The sequence below is a fragment of the Sprattus sprattus genome (assembly GCF_963457725.1).
Source record: "Sprattus sprattus genome assembly, chromosome: 4".
NCBI classification, from domain to species: domain Eukaryota; kingdom Metazoa; phylum Chordata; class Actinopteri; order Clupeiformes; family Clupeidae; genus Sprattus; species Sprattus sprattus.
In genome coordinates, this window is record NC_137923.1 from 36,127,979 (window position 1) to 36,149,227 (window position 21,249).

Sequence of the window (21,249 nt, forward strand, 5' to 3'; positions counted from 1 at the left end):
TTGCTCTGACAATGTTCCCCAACTCTGAGAAGTGTTTTTTCCAGCAGGGCAATGCTCCATGCCACACAGCCAGGCCAGTAAAGGTGTGGATGGAGTATCACCAGATCAGGACCCTGTCATGGCCAGCCCAATTTCGAGACCTGAATCCCATAAAAAAAACTCTGAAATGTGATCAAGAGGAAGATGGATGGTCACAAGCCATGAAAAGAAGCCGAGCTGCTTGAATTCTTGCGCCAGGAGTAGCATAAAGTCACCCAACGGCAATGTGAAAGACTGGTGGAGAGCATGCCAAGACACATGAAAGTTGTGATTTTAAATCAAGGTTATTCCACCAAATATTGATTTCTGAACTCTTCCTAAGTTAAAGCATTAGTATTGTGTAGTTTAAAAATGAATATGAGCTTGTTTTCTTTGCATTATTCGAGATCTGAAGACACTGCATCTTTTTTGCTATTTTGACCAATTGTCATTTTTCTGCAAATAAATGATCTAAATGACAATATTTTTATTTGAAATTTGGTAGGAATGTTGCCAGTATGTTATAGAATAAAACAGAAATGTACATTTTACTTTAACACATACCAATAAATAGTAAAACCAGAGAAACTGATAATTATGAGGTGGTCTCTTAATTTTTTCCGCGGCTGTATATCTGAAGCAAAACACAAGTTTATAATTGTTCCTTTGTATACCTTTCGAGCATTGGGAGCCACTCCCCACTGACTGGAATGTTAACAACATTACAAAAAGTTATTTTGAGGCCAGGTAAAAAGGCAGAAAAGACTTTAGGTCATATTGAATCTATAAAAATGTGCTACCCGTTAAAAAAATGTGATAGTTAGATAAGTGAAGTTAGATAAGTTTACAATATGAAAAGTTAAATGTTACAGAAACATCAGCTTACTACTAGATAGCTGACAAAAATTGCATTTAATGGAATGTAGTCTGGTTTAGACATACAGTATATTTTGTTGTATTGAGTGGTAGGAGTACCGAAATTTGTGACATATCCTTTGTTTGAACTAAGCTATCCTTTCCAAAGTAGCTTACTTACTGGAAGTTAGCCACTGTAAGATTCTTTTCTATATTTAGGCTACTACCCTTAATCACAAAAGGTGGTCTTGGTGGTTGTAGAATGAAGTCTCAATCAAGGAGCTTGAAGCAGTTCGGATCAGAGCCAAAGATATTTATTGTAGCAGACAAGAAATATCACTAAGTACTTTTCTGAGTCTAAGTATCTAAAGTACCGGTGGAGCAGAGTTCTTCCAGGGCACACGCAGCCTGCGTGGATCCGTCCTGGAGAGGAGATGGTGTCGTCTCTCGTGATTCTTGCTCTGATCGACCTGAGTCTATCGCGCAGCCCAATTTAACCAGTATAATTACGTAAGCCAAATAGAATGTATAACATCTCTACCAAAGGATTACACACACACATATGAACACGTAAACAGTCTCATGAGCTCATCGATGCCCTTGCCCTTGGGCCTGATAGAATGGGCGCCTTTGAGGAATGCCACACAGCACACACACAGAGGGGCCTAAGCAGACATCTTATGGACACTGGAGCTGTTTATCATAGAGAACCATATGATGTGGTACACTTATGGTAACCTATTAACCTTACAGGAATTCGGGGCCAAACTTACACTTTAAGATCTGTACATGAGAAATACACCAGAATCTAACATTCCTCCCTCTTGATCATTCTTAAACATAGTTTAAAATATCAACAACAACAGTGTATTTCTGGAAAACCTAAACAATAAACATATTACATGGCTCTGACATTTTATATGATTATATGGAAAGGAAAACAAAACAGGGAAGGAGGGTGAGGAACTGGAAAAAAGGACAGGAAATAATAAAGCAAGCATACTTGTCATACACTGGGAAATCCAGTATAGGTTCTGGGGTCACTCGGGGGAACCCTACTGAAAGTGGGGGGAGATGGGTAGGGAAGGTAAAGTAAAATAGAAGCGTAATCTAAGCAATTTTGGGAAGATGGGTTGGGGGACGGGGGATTCCATTCTCAGGTATGGCCTTTAGAGCGGCCACCTTGGGAAAAGGGGGCATCTATGGAGGATGTACCATAGGCAGCGATGTACTCAGGGAATGTGAAGGGGACAGCAATGTAAGGTGGTACCTGTGAGGAGGTTTGCATTAACCCACAAACCAAACAAGCCTGCGCTCCTTTAGCTTTGGCCAATCGTGCGCAGCCTGCAAGAAGGTGTTATCTCTGTGGACCTCATAATGGCTGTCAATGTCACAATTTCCTTTTATACACAAATAACATATCAACAGGGCATACAACACATGGCATTTCATTTTGGAACAGTCGTTTCAAGAGTCTTCTCCTGGAACGGCTGATGAAGAGGATAACAGTTCGTGGTCTGGAAAGTTCAGAAGATGGCAACACAGTTCAGATGGTGCAGATAGCCAAGCTATCTCAGGATCTCTGTCGTGATGACGATCTCCAGGTTTCCAACCACGGGGTACATAGGATTTAAAGAACAAGAGCAGTATCAGTTGGGGGGAAGGCAATTGCAAGCCTTCAAACAATTTGTTAATCTAACACAGTTATGGCATGCTTTAATGCTTAGCAGCTAAACATTCATCTTGATTACAGTAAACACTATTATAGCAATAAGCAAGTGTGATTCTAATCTAAGAAGTTGTACCACCAAAAACCTATACCAACATCTCACCTGGACTGGTTCGAGAGGACAGAGGAGAAACCTGCACTTTAATTCCCTAATCTTCCTTTCGTCACTAAGCCCTCCGTAAAAATAAAAAATCCATCCAAGAAATGAAAGTCTTCCCGCACTCTTACCTCCCTCTTCTCACCTACTCTGTAACACAGACGTGAAATTTTGCCAGCCCAGTGAATGTCAATCTCAGTCAGTTGGTGCATCAACTAATTTACAATGGCTTGCATGGATCCATTTCGTCTTGTTAGCGACCCTAACAGCAGATGGAGTAACTAACAGTATCTGAAACGGCCCTTCGTATTTGGCTTCTAGCGGAACTCTTTGTGGTTTGTGAATCATGACCCACTGTCCAGGCACCAGAGAGTGTCCTCCCTCTGGCGGCTCAACCCAAGCCTCTTTGACTTGTTCGGACGTCAGCTGGAGGGTCTCTGAGAGCTTGATGCAGTAGTTCATCAATGCGTCTGAGGTGAGGTGCACATCGGCTGTGCGCAGGTCAATTGAGCCTGGGAAGCTGAAGAACCGGCCAAACACCACTTCGTAAGGGGACAGGCCCACATCTTTGTTGTGCGTAGCTCTCATGCTACTCAACGCAATGGGGAGTGCGTCCACCCAAGGTGTTCCTTCTTGATGCATCTTTGCCAGTCTTTCCTTCAGTGTTCTGTTTGCTCGTTCCACCTGTCCTGACGATTGTGGGTGGTAAGGACAGTGAAAAGACCATTCGATGTTCAGCATCCGGCATACCTCTGCACAGACTGCTCCAGTGAAGTGACTTCCATTATCCGAGCAGATCTGATCTGGTAGGCCATAACGAGGAATGAAATCTTTGACCAACACTTTGGCTGTTTGGGCAGCTGTTCCTCGGCGGGCAGGGTAAGCTTCAATCCAACGAGAAAATTTGTCAATGACCACGAGGACGTCTCTGTATCCTTTGCATGCCGGCAGTGTGATATAATCCACTTGAAGGCAACGAAAAGGACCAGGTGGAGCAGGGACCTTCAGCATGGGAAGTTTTACTTTCCGATCATGGTTGTTTTTCATACAGGTGACACATCGCTTCACGACATCTCTTGCCACACCGGTGAATTTTGGATTCCACCAGACTTGACTTAACCTGTTGCGCATCTTTTCCACACCCACATGTCCTAGTGAGTGAAGTTGCGTGGCTAGGTATGGCAGTAAGTTCTGGGGGGCCACCGTTCTCGTTCCATGTCGCCACACCGTGTCATCGTGTAGTTTTGCACTGTTTCCCATCCATTCCCATTTCTCCTCTTGGCTCGCGGCGTTTTGCATTTCCATTATGCTGGCCAAGCTTTCCTTCCGCCATTCTTCGTTTTCAGATTCCTTTTTTAATCGTAGGCATTTTACGTAGTCGTTTTCCGTTCCGAGGTCAGTTTCCATTTCAACGTTTCCATTTCTCCTCCTCTCTTTTTGTCTTGCTGCTTTTCTGGATGCGTCATCAGCTAGCGCGTTACCACGGGCTTTTGGGGTGTCCAAGTTCGTGTGAGCTTTCACCTTGACCACCGACAGTTCTTTGGGAAGTAGCATTGCGTCCAAGAGATCTGCTACCGCGTTAATGGCGTCAAGCACTGTGAAGATCTTGAGGAACTGGTCACCAGAGGCCACAACAGGACTCAGGTGGGTGAGGCCTTGATTGGCCAGACGGTAGTCCACCGTCAATCTCCAGGATCCATTTGGTTTCTTCACAGGCCACACCTGGGCGTTGGAGGCAGATTGAGTCTTGTAGATGATTCCTTGGTCACACAAATCTTTGATGATTGGCTTCAGTTTGTCGACAGCAGCTCGGTTGAGCGGGTATTGTTTCACGCTTGGGGGAACTTTTCCAGTCAACATCACAGGTTCCATTTTCAGCAGGCCGCAGTCAGCTTTTCCCTTGGTCCTCATGGGGTGGTCTTGTTGCAAGTACAAGGCCTTCAGAGGTGTCTCTTTGGATGAGGGCAGTGGTTGATGACTGGCCTGTGGCTGAAGCAGAGGAGGGGCTGATTGAGGTTGGGGTGACAGGTAGCCCTGTTGAGGGGTGAGTGGCAGTGGAGGCAGGTGGGCTCCCATAGGTGACTGAATCACGTGCATCGGTTGGTAGGGCCTGTAGATTGCTCCTGCATAGCTTTCATCTGTTCCAAACATGCTTGCGTGAGATTCCACCTCATGGCCACCAGATGGCGCTGTCCCAATTTCGTGATCGGGAGGGGCTGAGAGCTCTGGGTACTGCCCTGTGGCCGCCCCCTGTGCAACTCGTTCCAACGCCAGTGTCTGTCTGGCCACTTCGTCAGCAGCTTCAAATTTTTGTTCCAGCTCCGCTAAAAAAACCTGGAACAACTGGTCTTTGCGCTGGCAATCCTCTCGTCCCTTTATAAATGCATGTTTCACAAACAGTCGTTTAAATTGAGACATCACCATTTCAAAGTGCTCTTGTAGCAAACACACTTCAAATCAAATTCAATTCAACTTTCCAAAATATGTTAGCTGTAACTTTAACCACAATGTGTCTTAGCGACACACTACAAATTAAATCCCATCAAACTTTCCAAATTCAGTAGCTGTAATTTTAACCACAATGTGTTTCTCACACACTATAAAACAAATCAAAATGCAACTTCCAAGTTCAGTAGCTGTATTTTAACCCCAATGTGTGTTCTCTGTGTCTCACACACTGCGAGTGAAAAATTCCACCCTTATCTCTACAGCTGGCTTCAGCTGCTCCTTTCAATCACTCGCACGTTGGCCCCCACCCTCGCCCTCCTTCTCTGTCTCAGAGAGGGGAGAATAGTGCACGCTGCGAGTAATTCTAAAAAATTCTAATTCTAATTTAGTTCTAAAACCACCCGCGGCCAGCACAAAGGATTTTCCCGCTAACCCAGAGCGTGGCTGTTGTAACAGCAAAGAGCAGAGCCTCCTTCTCCTCTCCACGGCTATTGACTAACAAATAAAACCAATGGAAGGTGTCCGCGAAGCGTGATACTCCACCTCTGATTAGACTGGTCCGATTAGACAAGCTCCCTGTGTCTCAGCACAAAGGCTTATCTATCTGCCGCGGCGTCTTTTAGAACCCAGGTGTCCAAGCTGTCCGGAAAGCTTATTAACGACACCACACTTATACAGATACGGCGATCCTGTATACCTCGACTGTAAATCTATCCAAGCCTTCAGAAAACAATTGTCACAAACGGTTTCCAGTCTTAGAACCAGCTAATCATAGAAACAGCCTTCACACAACCTGGCCAAGTTTAGTTCAGGACACGTAAGCAACCGCTGCAGTCTAAACACAAGAACAAACTATACATCGACTTTCGAAGCAAAACTCCGAGCCTGACGTCCAACCCCTCTACAGAATACGGCGAGACTGATAGAGTTTCGTGTACACACAACCAAATAGCTATATCAAACAAACATTTATAACAAACACAGCATGTATCAGAGACCCCAGCGCTTGAATCACTGATACAGGTTAATCTTCAAAAATATCAGATCCTTGATGGTACAACATTCCCACTCTTTTTTGTTTTAACTGGATAGCAGTCTAAAAAAGAAAAGGCCAAACAGACTGAATTTAAACTAGTTCTTTAACTTAGTAATGGAGCAAAGTGAGGGCAGTGAACGTCACCTTGTTCCCAGGGGCCACGCCTTGGCAGTCAGCAGTCGGGCAGGGCAGAGTCCTCCGTGATCTCGGTGTTGGAGCGATCTTTCCGTCCGTCTGGCTGGGCCTTCTCAGGAATGCTGTCCTCGGGTCAGGCAGGTGAAGTTCTCAGGTCACGTTGCGTCCAGTTATAAGCACGGTTTCGGCACCACTGTAAGATTCTTTTCTATATTTAGGCTACTACCCTTAATCACAAAAGGTGGTCTTGGTGGTTGTAGAATGAAGTCTCAATCAAGGAGCTTGAAGCAGTTCGGATCAGAGCCAAAGATATTTATTGTAGCAGACAAGAAATATCACTAAGTACTTTTCTGAGTCTAAGTATCTAAAGTACCGGTGGAGCAGAGTTCTTCCAGGGCACACGCAGCCTGCGTGGATCCGTCCTGGAGAGGAGATGGTGTCGTCTCTCGTGATTCTTGCTCTGATCGACCTGAGTCTATCGCGCAGCCCAATTTAACCAGTATAATTACGTAAGCCAAATAGAATGTATAACATCTCTACCAAAGGATTACACACACACATATGAACACGTAAACAGTCTCATGAGCTCATCGATGCCCTTGCCCTTGGGCCTGATAGAATGGGCGCCTTTGAGGAATGCCACACAGCACACACACAGAGGGGCCTAAGCAGACATCTTATGGACACTGGAGCTGTTTATCATAGAGAACCATATGATGTGGTACACTTATGGTAACCTATTAACCTTACAGGAATTCGGGGCCAAACTTACACTTTAAGATCTGTACATGAGAAATACACCAGAATCTAACACCACCAACAACACTAATGATCTGTTTCGGCGCCTCCCTCACTACCCCACGTTCCACGTTGGGCATATAGTGGATCACACTACCACAAAGGGCAGGTGTGGGTCAGAATGTTCTAAATATGCGTTATTGTTTAGTTAGCACAAACATGTTTATTTCACTGTAGTAATGTTGAACTTCAGGTAAACCTCCGTACTCACCACCTTAAGAGAGACTTACTAGCAAAAATATACAATCTCCTGAAACGTATACATTTACTGTTTTTAGTCATAAAGTAAGCATCTTGTAGAGTTGACTTAATTTGAAACAGAGCTGACAATGCCATTTCCATTTGCAACTTCTTAAAAGACATATTCACGATTAGAAATAGTTATATTACGAAACCGTCTTTGGTGAAGGAGAGTGATGTGAAAATGGATAGCAAACACTGATTTGTTTATAGTTTGGTATAAAGAGTTATTTCCTCTCACACAACCACAGAACGTAAATGCTATAGTTGATTGTTGGCTGTAGTCTTTTTGTCCTCGACACAGGCAATGTGAGGCGACATAACAGTCGCCATTGTCACTGCTTGTTCTTTGATGTCGTTTTGGTGTTTCCCATGGCTAAAGGCAGCACATACGTGTGATATAGCGTGGTCGATTGTGTGTGCTGTAAAGTCTGTCTGTTCCGTTCAGCTTTCCCTAAACCCCAACTGGTTGCCCAGTCCCTGCTGCTGAAAAACACCCCCACAGCATGCTGCCACCAGCATACTTCACTGTTGGGATGGTACTGGGCAGGTGATGAGCGGTGACATGTGGTGATGAACAGGTTTTCCTGTGTCTTTTTATTACTGAGGATAGGCTTCTGCCACAAGGCCATGATCAAGGGAGTGTTGCAGTGATGGTTTCTCCAGTTTCTTTGACCTCATGGTCTATACATTATCAGCTATGAGACACAGGTATGTGCCTTTCTAAATCATGTCCAATCAATAAAATTGATCACAGGTGGACTTCAGTCAAGGTGTAGAATGGAAATGCGATGTAACTGAGCTACATTTCAAGTGTCATAGCATAGGGTCTGAGTAATTATGTGTCAATGAGATATTTCAGGTTTTCCTTTTTAACACATTTGCAAAAAAATGTATTTCTCTACCCTGAATGCATATTTTTAAATGTATTATTATGAAAGTATAGATTGATAAGGGAACATTAATCTGAGCAATTAAGCTTAAGGCTGCAACATGACAAAAATGTAAAAAAAATAAAATAATACTGCACTGTATTTTCAGTATACCCCCTAGAAATGTGCCCTTATTTATTCTTGAAACTAGTCCCAATGGGGGTAATTTTATGGTTGAGTGTTGAGGAATACTACTACTCCTATCACTGATCATTTATTATTTATTTGCATTAATGCTTTCTTTGACTTACTTTAAACAACACCATAGTATTACACATAACCCCTGTGGGTGGGATTGATGCTTCTATCCTGTCATAGATGTACTGTTTTATTTAAAGGTAAAGAGGTGGGCATCAGTTCAATAGTTGGATTGTGATGCATGAAGATTACAGGATGGGCAGAAACGACATGCATCTATCTTTCACAACAAGCAAACATGAGATATGTTGTGCCTGAGTCATAGATTTCCCAGCACAAGACATCCTTTGAGCTTACAAGTAGTAATTGATAGTGAAACCCTCTTTGTACCTGTGTCACAAGTGTTTCCATCCATGTGTCCCTAATGGTCAGATTATTAATGATGAAGAAGAGATAAATTTGCAAGGATATTGTAATCTACAACGCTGGAGTGCTCCTCAGGCAAGGCACTCAAAGTAGAGCACAGGACAGAGAATGTCTAATAAAAGCACTATTCTATTATCTTTCAGCCTGTTACCATGGGGAAAAAGTGCTCCATTTTTTTAACACTTGGTCACGTGTGCTCTCATTGGACCTCAGTGGTACAGGCTAAAGCAATTCATTTCACACAGCTGTTAATTCCAGAGCTGTCATTGGAATGCATAGCCATGCTCATCTCCAAAACATAAATACACATACAGGAACAAATGCTATGTCTTGTCACTGTTTGAGCATTCCTAGCAGTCATTCATAAAAGACTGTGTGAGCGCTTAAAATGACTCCTCTCTAAAGTGCAGATTAACAGTCTGGCCCAACTGGGTTTCCCCCCTCCACCCCCCCACTGCCACGCCTGATGAAGCATTTGGCTGTGAGAAGCCTATGATGGGAACCAGAGATTCTGTGAAAAAATGGAGGTGAGTGGGAACAAGGTTATCTGTCAATCTCAACTGACAAGAGAATAAACTGGCTTGTCCTGTCAGTTGTGGATCTTGGGAGTGTCGTGTTCTGTCCTACAGAAAGCAAATATATTAACCAAAGTTTATTATGTAATTAATATTAAAACACATGGTGCTGCTCTGTATTCCCCAAAAAGTATTCTTATGCATGTCAACAGGAAAAGTAAACATCTTAAAATGAGCTTAATGGTGCATTTGCTATACCAGAAGTATCTTGTGTATTATGTGTATGTATTTATATACAGCTCCAAAAAAATAAGAGACCACTATTACTTAACTAAAACAAAGTAAAACCAGAGAGACTGATCATTTTGAAGTGGTCTCTTCATTTTTTCCGGAGCTGTATGTGTGTGTGTGTGTTTACCCCTTATATTTATTCATGATAATGACTTCATTTCCAAATATTTTAAGTAATTGTCACTCTGTTGTGTCATCATGACTTTGTTTAAAGGAATTTTTAAAATACTCTTGTGAGAGCCTGAACCAAGAGAGCCTGGAGCTGATTTCATTCACTTTTCCCATCTCCATGTCTGTTCTATGTCCTTTCTTTCCTTCTCGATCCTCATCTTTGTCAAACCAGTCGGACTACTTCTCAAGCTCTTGTCTGAGTTTGCCATCTCTCTTATTGAACTGTAAACCCAATCTGAATGTGTGGAACCTGTTTTCTCACTGAACTACTGAGCATCAATGGAATTGTCACTTATGACTCCCCTCTGAGACTACTTAACATTTAAAATGAAACTTGACATTTTCCTGTTGTCTCAGATTCATGACATGACATTTATGAGTATAGTCAAATGAGGAGGAAGGAAGAGTATGTGCCAGGTGAGAGAAGAGGAATTTCATGCAGACATGGGGCTCCTAGTTTCATTGATGGACAACTGGCTTCGAGCAAGGCATCGAGCAACGAGTTTAGTCATGTAGCACATGAACTAAATGTAATAACTTCACACATTATTTGGCTAATTTAAGGCATGAACAAGATCCTACGCAATACAAAGGCTTGGTCAGCGCAATGCTCCCACACACAACACGATAGCTTTAGTTCATACGTGATTTTGCTCATTGCCCGTAAATGAAATGAAGGCCCATAATGCCCACCATAGGGAATCAACTCTGACAGGACTCTCCACCTCACCAGGAACTAGAACATACCCAGCTGGCTGGCTGACAGTGACAACAGGGAAATGCCAGACAGTGACCATAATGCAAGGAACACCACGTACTGCCAGTTAAACAAACAGGAACATGAGTGGCTCATTTTACTTTAGCGCTATCAGCTAATCAAGGCTGTTCTTGCCAAAGGTTTATACTCCCCACCTGGGGCATGTTCAACCTGAAAATGGTGTGCAGCGTTTTGCTATATAATGAACAACCTGAAACGGTGTGAAACAAGCCCAAGTTTTCTCTTGTTTGGTGGGTGTGACAGAGGAGTTACCCAACCAGCATCGACTTGGATATAAACCCCACAGTGGCACTGTACAATGGATCCCTTCGAAAGTCCTTTACAAAACCAAGATACAAATAAAGAATTGAATACAAACGCAGGCCTACTTAAATCAATTTCATCAGGATCCAAAAAATCCTCGAAAAAGAAAGAATGGGCTTCTCAGCTACACTTGTATAACACAACAGGGTGTTCAAGACAACGCCGTTTCCGTTTGAATAAACGCTTTGTTACGTTTCGATTGGCATGCCCAGTCTCATTGGCAAATCTCCGATCGGCTAGAGGCAGAGCTTGTTAGTCGAAACTTTACAGGGGAAAGTCTTAACAATTCTACAAGACTTCAATATAAGAACATCTCAAGATGAATTCCTGAGGGAACACAAAGGATGCCAGCAAAGTCCTGTTGTACTTGTATTTAATGTATATAGAGGAAACCCTTATCCCAACCTGCAAAAAGTCATTTCAGGGAGGTATTCCCCCCTAGGCCTACGTATTTCTGTTGTGGTCCTTAAAAGTTATAAAAGCATAATATCATTCTATAGGCTAAAGCCCTATGCAATTCTTTGTTAATTATGTTTAAATATGTAGATTACTTTTACTATTTATTATATGCTGCTAATACTATCCTATTTATGTTAGCTGCTTTTATTTGTATTCCATTGCAACTTTAAATAAGTTTAAGGAGCTTGTTGTTTTCATGTAGCCCTGGCAACTAGCCGGCATGAATAATATGAACATGAAATGAAACTTGTCTTTTACAGTAATTTAACCCATGGGCAATGCTGAAATCACTGTTACAGATAGTACAGCGTGCAAGACTGTCATTGTGATTTACTTTTATAAGACAGGGGTACACCTTTGTAGCCTGGATGCCAGCCCGAACTTAGCCCCGCCCACAAAATTTGAGGTTGGGAAGTTCGGTCTGGCTCTACTCCGTTGGAAAGAAATTATCAGAAGGCAGGATTCTGCCAGACCAATCAAATTGTCAGGGCGGGCTTTATACAATGATGGACAGATGATCAACCGTAACGTTATCAACTAAGTCACCAACGCTTGGGTTGAGTTCGTATTCAACAAACATGGCTGCAGGGGCGAGATCCCATTTCATTGCAGGGGGGGACAATACATGGGAACATTTCAGAGAGTAATTCAGGGGGGGGGGGGGGGGGGACATGAAAAAAATTGTTGTCACAAGAGCTAGCATAACTTATCTGCTAAATACCGAATTCTCTAATAACAGTGACAAACAGAAATTCGACGTCAGTTTTAAATTCTCTAAACGGCAATACATGTCCTAACACACAATATCTACTCACAGACAAATAATGTTGAAAGTTTAAACGCAAACCAAGGCTCTTCAAGGAAGAATTCAGCTGCATGCAAATTAACGTCTTCTCTAGTGCCCTGCGCAGCCGTGTGGAGTCCATGAGCCGTCCATTGAGTTAAAACTAATAAAATCGGGTCAAGTTCCTGTGATAATCTCCAAGAAATCCGTTGGTATGAAAAGTGGTGGTCCAACCAATATATATTGCACTTGTTATCTCACAACATCTCACTTATGGTGTGATAAACTCGCTATCATTAATCCGGCCTACTGATTTTTGCTTAGCCTCCTACCTTGATCTAATTCTTTTTATTCAGACTTTCCATAACTTTGATGACCAAAAATATAAATTGGCCAGCGATATAATTAGTTTTTTTTGTTCAAAAATGAATGAAGGATGGTCGGAGCAAAGCCTCATGGGAAATGCCTTTATCCAGTGAACGTAGGGAAATGACTGACCGGCTGTCAGAGAGAGAGAGCAGGTGAGAGAGGGCAGGTGAAGCGGACCTGATGGAAACAATGAATGTAGACATATTCTCGTATTTATTATTATTTTATTTGTTTAAATCCCAGGAAGTCAGTAGAATTGAACCACAAACGTGCACATGCGTAGAACCTATTCAGTCTTGTTGGTCTGAAATAAAACATCGAAAAAGCACGGAGGTGAGGCTGTGATCTGTAGCCCCGCCCTTTGGAAACAGCATGTGAACCGAACCTCTTTGAGGAATAGGGGGATCATGAATTTTCAACACTTAAAATTTACATTATTTTTCGTTTATAATAAGCACCGCTTGTAACATGAACATGCGTTTGTTTCATATTACTATTTTATTTTTTATTTTTTTCCAATTTTGTTGGGTGTCCCCCCCGGGATCTCCGCCTATGCATGGCTGCCGCTGGAGAGCTAAAATTTGGGGAGTCAAGTCAATAGAGACACGCTATCAAGGTATTTGTCAATCGAAAAGATGTTTTTAGCCGTCCTTCCAACGGGATCCAGTAAAAGTTTAATGTATAAGCTGGCCCCGTTGGTCATACTACGTTGCTCTGACTGGTTCTAGGTATGTCCAATTGAGCAAATAGGTATTTCGTTTAAAACACGCCCCATAATCACAGCCCAATGGAGCAGTATCAGACTCATATTCTGACTAGAATTATGAGTATGACATCGTCAGGCTAACACCTTTGTATAGTTTGTTGTAAAATGTCTTATATTTTCTTTTTTTGGGGGCACTCTCCCTGTGCCATGGTGCCCCTGTTCCATGATACACTGTACTGATTCATTCGGTTCAGGAGAAGAGATAAATGCCCGCCCACACTGAAAATTGATTGGTTGACTTACCGAAACAGGCCAATCAGGATGTTACTGAGGCACACACGCACTGCCTCGCACACGCACTGCCTCACACACGCACAGTCTCTAGGTCCCTCTCCCTCTCTGTCGTGCGCAGCTACACAGATGCTAACGCGGTTTGGAGCACGTCTGTCTCGTGTGCGCTGTCTTGCTTGCTCTCTCTAGATTCCGGGAGATTTTAAGTAATTTGCGGGCATCAGGGAGTCGTTATCAATATCGCAACAATTTCCGGGAGACTTGGGATGTCTGTAGATTATTGTTAGGTAATAACTTAGAGGATGGCAAGTTCAAATGTCTTAAATACATTATAAAGTCATTGCATCTCTGTAATCTCCGAGTCTTCTTCAGTAGCTCTACAAAAACATAAAGCTCAGTTTTAAAAGCAGAAGAATATGTTTCAACTTCAATGAATAACCCAACTAAATCAACTAAATGTATTGTAGTGTTTCTCATAACAAGTTATGGACAATTATGCCACCAAATACATGACAACTTAGATAATTAAACTTTCATTTAATTTCACTTAGATAATCAAACTTTCAATATGGCGACAATATGACGCACAAGATTCACCTGCGATTGCAAGGTAACGGTGCACACAAGATGCAACCCTGGTTGCAAATATAAATTAAGTTTTGAGTGCTACTGAGTGCTAGAAGTAAAGCGAACATTTGTAAAGTTGCTAATCATTGGAGGTCAGCACCGAGCCACAGATGCTTGTACCAGGCGAAGGTGTGTGGGGGTGGGATCTGGGATAGCAGGCAGTGGACAAAACCACCGTGAGGCAGAGGAGGGACAAAATATTTATACATTTAAAAATGCTTGTTTTGCATTTATAATTTGCACAGGTGCTTTCAGTTAATTTTTATATTATTAAAAACAATATAGTTAACGGAGACAAGTAAAGACAAATGGACACAACTTAAGACGAAAAATGTCTGCTGTAGATTCACACAATGTAGACATGCAACACTGCGATTGAGCTTGTGCGCTGAGAGTTGTGTCCGCAACAACAAATCTAGTATACTTTGGAGACACCCATGCCCACATCCTTGTCCGAATTGTACAAAATCATGTGCACAGAAGCATACTTGGGGCCTTAAGGACGATTTATGCTTCTACATAGAATCTAGGCTGTAGGTACAGTGTATCCCTGTAATCTATTCCATAGCCTGACAGGCAGCTCCCCAGGAAAAAACAACACATAAAAAAGGGTACACTTACACTTTAATAATAGTGATGATGAATCAACACCAAAGTTGCCCTTGATTCAATTCAATTAACGTTGATAAAATTTTGATTTTACATAGTTACAATGTTTTCAATGACAGCTAGAGTGCATTACTGCCACCAACTGGAGTGGAGTGTGGAATGAGCATGCATGTCAGTGATCAAACCAAACAGCCAATCAACAGTCATGGTCAGTATTCAAATTCACCAATCAGAGGAGACATCAGCGACTGTCCCCGCCTCGAAAGTCTCAAAATGAATCTTGACCAGCAAGCAGGCGTTGAGCATTGCGAGCGTGTAGGGAAGGTTGAGCTGCCTCCCGACACAGTTCTGTCAATAATTGTTGTGGTCACAGACAGATGACCTGCATTGTTTAGGGAGAGACAAGTAACCATTGTCAACGGAGTACAGCATGGATTATATTTGCTAGATTAAGTGATTCCCCCCCCCCCCCCCCAACCATTCCCTTTTTTGTGCTGTACTGTAATCTGTATGTTCAGGTAAGTGCTGAATTCAGAAGAACTGTCACTACAGACCTCAGTCATTCAATGAAGGACTGGAAGCTTTGGTGCCTAGTCATTTGCCACTCTACAAACCACCATCAAGCAGGAAGTTCACCCTGACCAGTGTTCTGCAGTGTCTCCAAAAGGAAGAATGCATAGAAATAAATGTTCTTGTTGAGTACTAAAATAGAATTCTAGCTTAGATATTGCATTCACCCATCCTCTTTCTTGTAAGACAAAACCAAAAATAGAAGAACCACAATACTTGGTCTCCTAGGGTTTTCTTTTTAAATGTTGATGAGGTAAATATATAAGTTTATATAAGTAAATATAAGTTTGTGTTCCAATACTTGTTTTTGTTGTCCATATTACAAAACAATTGTTTCTGATTCTTTATTGTGTATGAGTACAGAACATCTTTTAAATGTATAACACACACTATCCCCGTGTGAAAAAAAAAACCTTTCCTGAACACTTTCCCCTGACCTCGATGGAAAGTGTCAATAAAATAACACTATGCAATAATTTGGCACTTTTTGAGGTATGTTTTTATAGGCAACTAGTTTTGGTACCATCCTCAAATTAATTTTGATAGCATATGGTAATGTGGAGGACAGATAAACACCTGTGTCTTCCCCATTAGCCATCCAGGATGTGCCATATGTAGTTCTGTGTACCGGGCTGGAACCCCCTGCAAAAATGGAAGAAAAGGAGAATTCATAAGGGCTCAGATACACATACGCGTCTTTTTTCAGGCAGAAACGCTTCAGTAACGCCTTGGCAAAGTGCGGCGGCCAAAACAGAAGCGGTGCGCTTCCCTGCCTTGCGCTGGAAAGTTGAGAATGGTTCAACTTTTAAGCGCACCTAAAAAACGCTACAAAGACGCAACGCGTGGTGGAGAAGAGGCGCACACACAAAGCGCGCCGTACCATAGGAATCAATGCATTTGCTCGCGTCCCGTTTTTAAAAAATGCGTATGTGTATTTGAACCCTATGACAATACAACTGCATTTACACTAGGCTACGTAATAATGCGACAGCGGATTTTATTGGCGTGAGTTTTTAAACGTGGCTGCCACAAGGGGGACGGTATTATCCTTTCCTTGCCCAGTGTACCCTGTGCTAAATGAGATAATAAAAGAACAAGTGAAGCATCTTTCGTAAGCATATAGAGAATTCGACCAGCTCACATCTCCACATCATGGCTGCCTCCTAGACTCTTCCGGGTCATTTACTCAGTTGGGAACCCATGGCTGCAGTAGGATAGCCCTTTTTTTCTCTTTTTTAGCTTAGGAAGGTTCCTAGCTGAGTGAATTGACCCAGGTCAATAACACGCATTAACGTAGGCTTACGCGTAAGTACAGTCGTATTCTCATAGGACAAAGGAGGTAATTTTTTTTTTTTTTTTTTAACCATTCGACCAAAAAAACAGACTCTCCCTACTCCGTCACACTCAATGTTGTGGAGGGCACCCTTAATGAAGGGTGTGATACGGCAAACTTTGTGATGCCCTGACGGAAATAGGAAATGAACGTCAGACTCGTTTTCATTCAAATAAATAACTTCATACATATTTAAAAAAAAAAACATGCAATATAGGTTTAGGGCACCCGCCTCTTTTCTGTGAGACACCCGTCTACAAATAAAGCCCGAAAATATACTGAGCAATATATGATGTTCTAAACCAGGGGTGGGCAACTCATTTCCCCAAAGGGCCATATGAGATAGTGGGACTGTTGTGGAGGGCCGGAACAATAGGCTAAACTCAATTCAGCATGACAAATTAGCATGTTTTTGCAGTATTAAAGGTGTGCCCAGACGACCAATACACATGGCACACACACACACGAGAGCAAGTTTGCAATGCAATAGTAAAAGTATACAAAGAATAGTGATCATTTTTTATCGTTTAACGTTTGATTCCTAATTTACCATTGACCTCCGCGGGCCAGTCAGGGACAGCCAACGGGCCGCACTTTGCCCAGGTCTGTTCTAAACGGAAGTTCGGGAGCGTGACGAAATTGGTAACGCCTCTAAGTCTAACATCAAACTCTGCCAGGTAACTTATTTCCAGCCTACCTGCAGCATTTGTTTCAGCGCTCACTCTCAACCTAGCACTTCGCCTCACGTCTCCCGTCTTCCTTGTTATATTGGGTGTGTACACATGGATCCAGAGATTGACTCCTGCCTGCACTATCCCTGCAAAGCACTGGCCACAAACCTCGCCAAACATGTTTCGTTCTTGCATCTCTATAGGCCCATGAATAGAGTGCATGTTTTACTGTGAAGGAGGACCTTTACTGATCCCTGGTACAGCATATGACGCGTGTTGTGGCCTGTGGGGCACTGATGTGTACTTTGCCACCCTTGCTATCCTAACTAAAATCCACCCATAACTAAACATATCTCATCAAACTAAACAAATAAAATCCCATACACGTGGCTCTTTCTCTCCTTCTATATCTTATTGCAAATGCTAATATTGATACTGATAAAGTGGCCACATTACCTACTGTTAATTGCTTACCTAAATTAATCTCTTAATCTGTTCATCAAATTGATGTCTACTAGCATGGCCTTTGCTCGCAAATGCTGATGAATGTTGTTCATTGTTCACCATATCCATCAGTACATCAATGCATATTGACAGCCACAGACTAATTAGTTTTTTTTTATCCCTCGTAGTCAAGACTATCTTTGCTGTGGGATGCTGCTGTAGTCCCTCCACCCAATCTACTACTTGTAGAAACCCTCTGCCTATGCAACCATCCCCAACATACTGTCATAAACATATTCTACCCCATAGTCTATGCTAGCAATGCAATGTATATAACTGCCACTATCGACATGTTGTCCTGCTCTTACTCTACTTACACAGTAGTAGTAATGCCCACTAAGCTGTTTTGTACGTATCATTGTATCATGTATCTACCATATGATGTTTGTGTGTATTATGTACATTTACCACTTGTTTCCCCTCCTGCCCCCCCTTACCCCTTTCCAACTCTACCTGGCCGGCCTCAAACAGATGGGCCCCCTTTATGTGACGTGGTTTACCTTAAGGTTTCGTCCTGATAAACTAATCGCCCCTGTCGCCATTGTGCTTGCTCTAAGGGGGGGGTTCAGGCACTGGGCTCTGGTAAGCGCCTTAAGACAATTGTATTGTTTTGCTGCTATATAAATACAATTTAATGTAATTCTGTTCTGCAATATCACCCCGTCACACAAAATAGAAAGTTAACATTTATTAAATTTCGTTGAAGGGTGGGATAGGAACAGCACGGCATTGAACATTTGTGGTCATCTCAATTACAGTTTTTAAATTCTGCTCTAGAAAAAAAAGAAGTGTCATCATTGAAAAGCATTAGACGGCCATTCCAATAATGCTCAGGTTGATTTAACAAAAAATGAAGGCATGAAACTCTACACCAATCTAATGCCGGTGTTGAATGGCTCTTTATCAAGAAACTTAAAACTCAATGCTCCCATCATCCTGTATACAGCTGTTGTATGGACTTGAGGGTAAATCCACAACATGCCTGACTCTCTCCAAACATGCTTTGATTGTGAGAACACTAGGTCTATTAGGAGGTACACATGTACATAATTATGAAGGATTATATATGTTACATGTTTGTAGGTAGATGTCTTTTTAAGAGCAGTGTGTCAAAAGAGTCTTCCAGTGTTGGTGGTCAGAGAAACAAGCCTGCAGTACGGTGGTTTTCCTGAGACACATACACACACAGCGCACATACACACATAGCGCGCACACATAGTGCACGCACACATACACGCACACATGCACACACACACACCTAAGACAGCTCACGCCTCCACATCCACAAGCTCAGGAGGGAGGGTGGACTTGGGATGCTTGCTTTCAAAGTGTTGCTTGAATGTTTTCGGATCCGGCATTTGCGACTATGAAGGAAAGATAAAAAAAAGAAATTAGACACTTTTCACCAAAAAAAAACAGGGGGGCTATAGGGCCGTGGTTTACAAAGCTCAACCTGTATGGCTTAAATGACTTCAATAGCTTAGCCAATTACATTGTGAAGTGTATACTTTGCAAATGCATTTAGGTTCTGAGCCATAACATCACATAACACAAATAAATACATTCAAAATAGCTTAAAAATGATAGCAACCGTCCTTCAGGGTTAATTAAGTGGGATATAAAACACCGCTCTATATTCGGACGGACCTTGCAGACGCCGCAGGTGTAGACGAGCGCTGCCATTGCAGCGGTCTTCTGGTCATGTCCCTTAGCTTTCTTTGCGTCTGCCTGTTTTTTGGCGTTCTTTTGCTGGGACTGGATCTTCTGGTGTCCGCGGGCCATAACTGCTTGCTATTTGCTAAAAGAGTGAAGATAGACAATACGCCTTTAGCTTCTAACTGTTTGTTTTAAGGAACAAAGTGCTCTGGCAACGTAGTTTTGCTGAAACACGATCCATGATTAATTGGCATCAGTGTACCACAGACCACCGAAAGACCTAAAGGCCGTATCTAGGCACACACCAGCTTCCATGCTACTTTTAAGGACCTACAAGGGGGCATAATTCAGATGATACTCAACATTATCTCTCTCCGTAAATGTGCGAAACATGAATGGAGCGTAGTGAGCTACTTAAATTAATTCACTGACTAGGCGGAAAAAAGAGCATAACTAAAGTAAGTTTTAAACCTCAGCATGTTGATAGCAGAATGTCTGTGTCTCACTATTAACGGAAGAGTAGCCTGGTATTCAACTTTACATTTACACATGTTGAGATGATATTCTAATCTTAACCTCACGTCGAACTGTTCCTGCTTTTGAGCTTGGATCAGCTAACGTTGGCGCTAACGTTACCATATGGTTATTTTCAGAGCCATTTAACGTTACCCAACGATTTTTTCTAAGGTTAAGGGTCTTTCCCAAAGCGGCTGTATAAGTCGATAGGCCCAGATGGGCAATATTTACAACAAAAAAGTAGTTAAATAGAGTAAATAGACGGTAGCTACCTCTGTTGTAGGCAAGGGCCGACAATCTCTTGGGCGAAATGTGACAGCTGAAGAAATCGTCGCTGGGATTGTTTCCTGGGAGTGTTCCCACGGATTCAAAATAAAAGTCCGAAAAGTATTTCGTGGAGTACATTTTTGCTTCCTGTACTATTGACACCAAAGGGATGTCAATGAATTGTACATTTTTAATTAATTAACTAGAATGAATTCATTATAGTTAATTTTTTTATACCTTATTTTCTATTTTTGGTTAACTTATTTCAATCTTACCATATATCTCTCGTCCGGCAGTATGATTGAATCAGGAAAGATGCATAGTGAGACAAAAATATTCCCTTGGTGAGACATATTTTCTAAAATATTCTCCAGAAAAATAGACATAAATAGACATAAATGTTGGTCTTGGTCTTCCCTGCATGAGTCTACCTCAGTCTGCCCACCCCATCTTATTATACCAACCCACTGTCCATCCCTTTACTGGCTATACTAGCCCCTTGCACAGACTTAACCTCTTATATTCTGCACTATCTCTTTGCACTATCCCCACACACACAAGAACACTATATTTTTGCACTATCCACACTAGCAGCACAAGAATACATTCCTTCTGGGCATCTACATTGTCACGATCAATGCATATTGTACCATAGGGTCAGACCCATTCTTGTATCCACCCCACTCCTTGTGAAAATGTTCTCTCTATGTGTATGTGTGTCTGTGAGTTGTATGAGTTGTAAAAGCTACTTGATGACCTTAAATTTCCCTCGGGTTTAATAAGGGATCCATCTATCTATCAATCTATCAAATTGGGCCATCAGGTAAAATGGGCCATTTAAGTAACAGCGCTTTAAGATTTTGCATTTGTAATGCTGCACTGGTGGGTAGCACTAGATAAGAATGTTTATAGTGGTGATTTTTGGGTGTAGAAGTGTTTGCTTAGAAAAATGTTTGACTTGCTGTGTCTGACTGAAC

At 42.1% G+C, this 21,249-nt stretch overlaps 1 protein-coding gene across 3 annotated transcripts; it reads right to left on the minus strand.

Moving 5' to 3' along the window:
• Positions 1-14,878: 14,878 nt before the first annotated feature.
• znf706 (zinc finger protein 706) lies at positions 14,879-20,318 on the minus strand. 3 transcript variants are annotated; one of them, XR_013968608.1, is made up of 5 exons: positions 20,278-20,318; positions 19,481-19,631; positions 19,092-19,197; positions 15,902-15,967; positions 15,105-15,137 (listed from the first exon to the last, which is right to left on the minus strand). XR_013968608.1 is itself a non-coding variant. In XM_080836594.1 (4 exons), exons 2-3 carry the CDS (start codon positions 19,613-19,615, stop codon positions 19,102-19,104), a joined length of 231 nt encoding a protein of 76 aa, XP_080692720.1. In that variant the 5' UTR covers positions 19,616-19,631; positions 20,278-20,318; the 3' UTR covers positions 14,879-15,137; positions 19,092-19,101. The 3 variants fall into 3 exon arrangements, 2 of the variants coding, with proteins under 2 accessions (XP_080692720.1, XP_080692719.1); XM_080836594.1 differs by lacking the exon at positions 15,902-15,967 and having other exon boundaries at positions 14,879-15,137; XM_080836593.1 differs by lacking the exons at positions 15,105-15,137; positions 15,902-15,967 and having other exon boundaries at positions 18,507-19,197.
• Between the last annotated feature and the right edge of the window lie 931 nt (positions 20,319-21,249).

Excerpts from the sequence above, each read along its gene's own strand:
- znf706 (XM_080836594.1), bottom strand. The coding sequence starts at position 19,615 with ATGGCCCGCGGACACCAGAAGATCCAGTCCCAGCAAAAGAACGCCAAA. Across the intron at positions 19,198-19,480 it reads ACACCTGCGGCGTCTGCAAG|TCGCAAATGCCGGATCCGAA; the intron begins GTCCGTCCGAAT and ends TTTCCTTCATAG.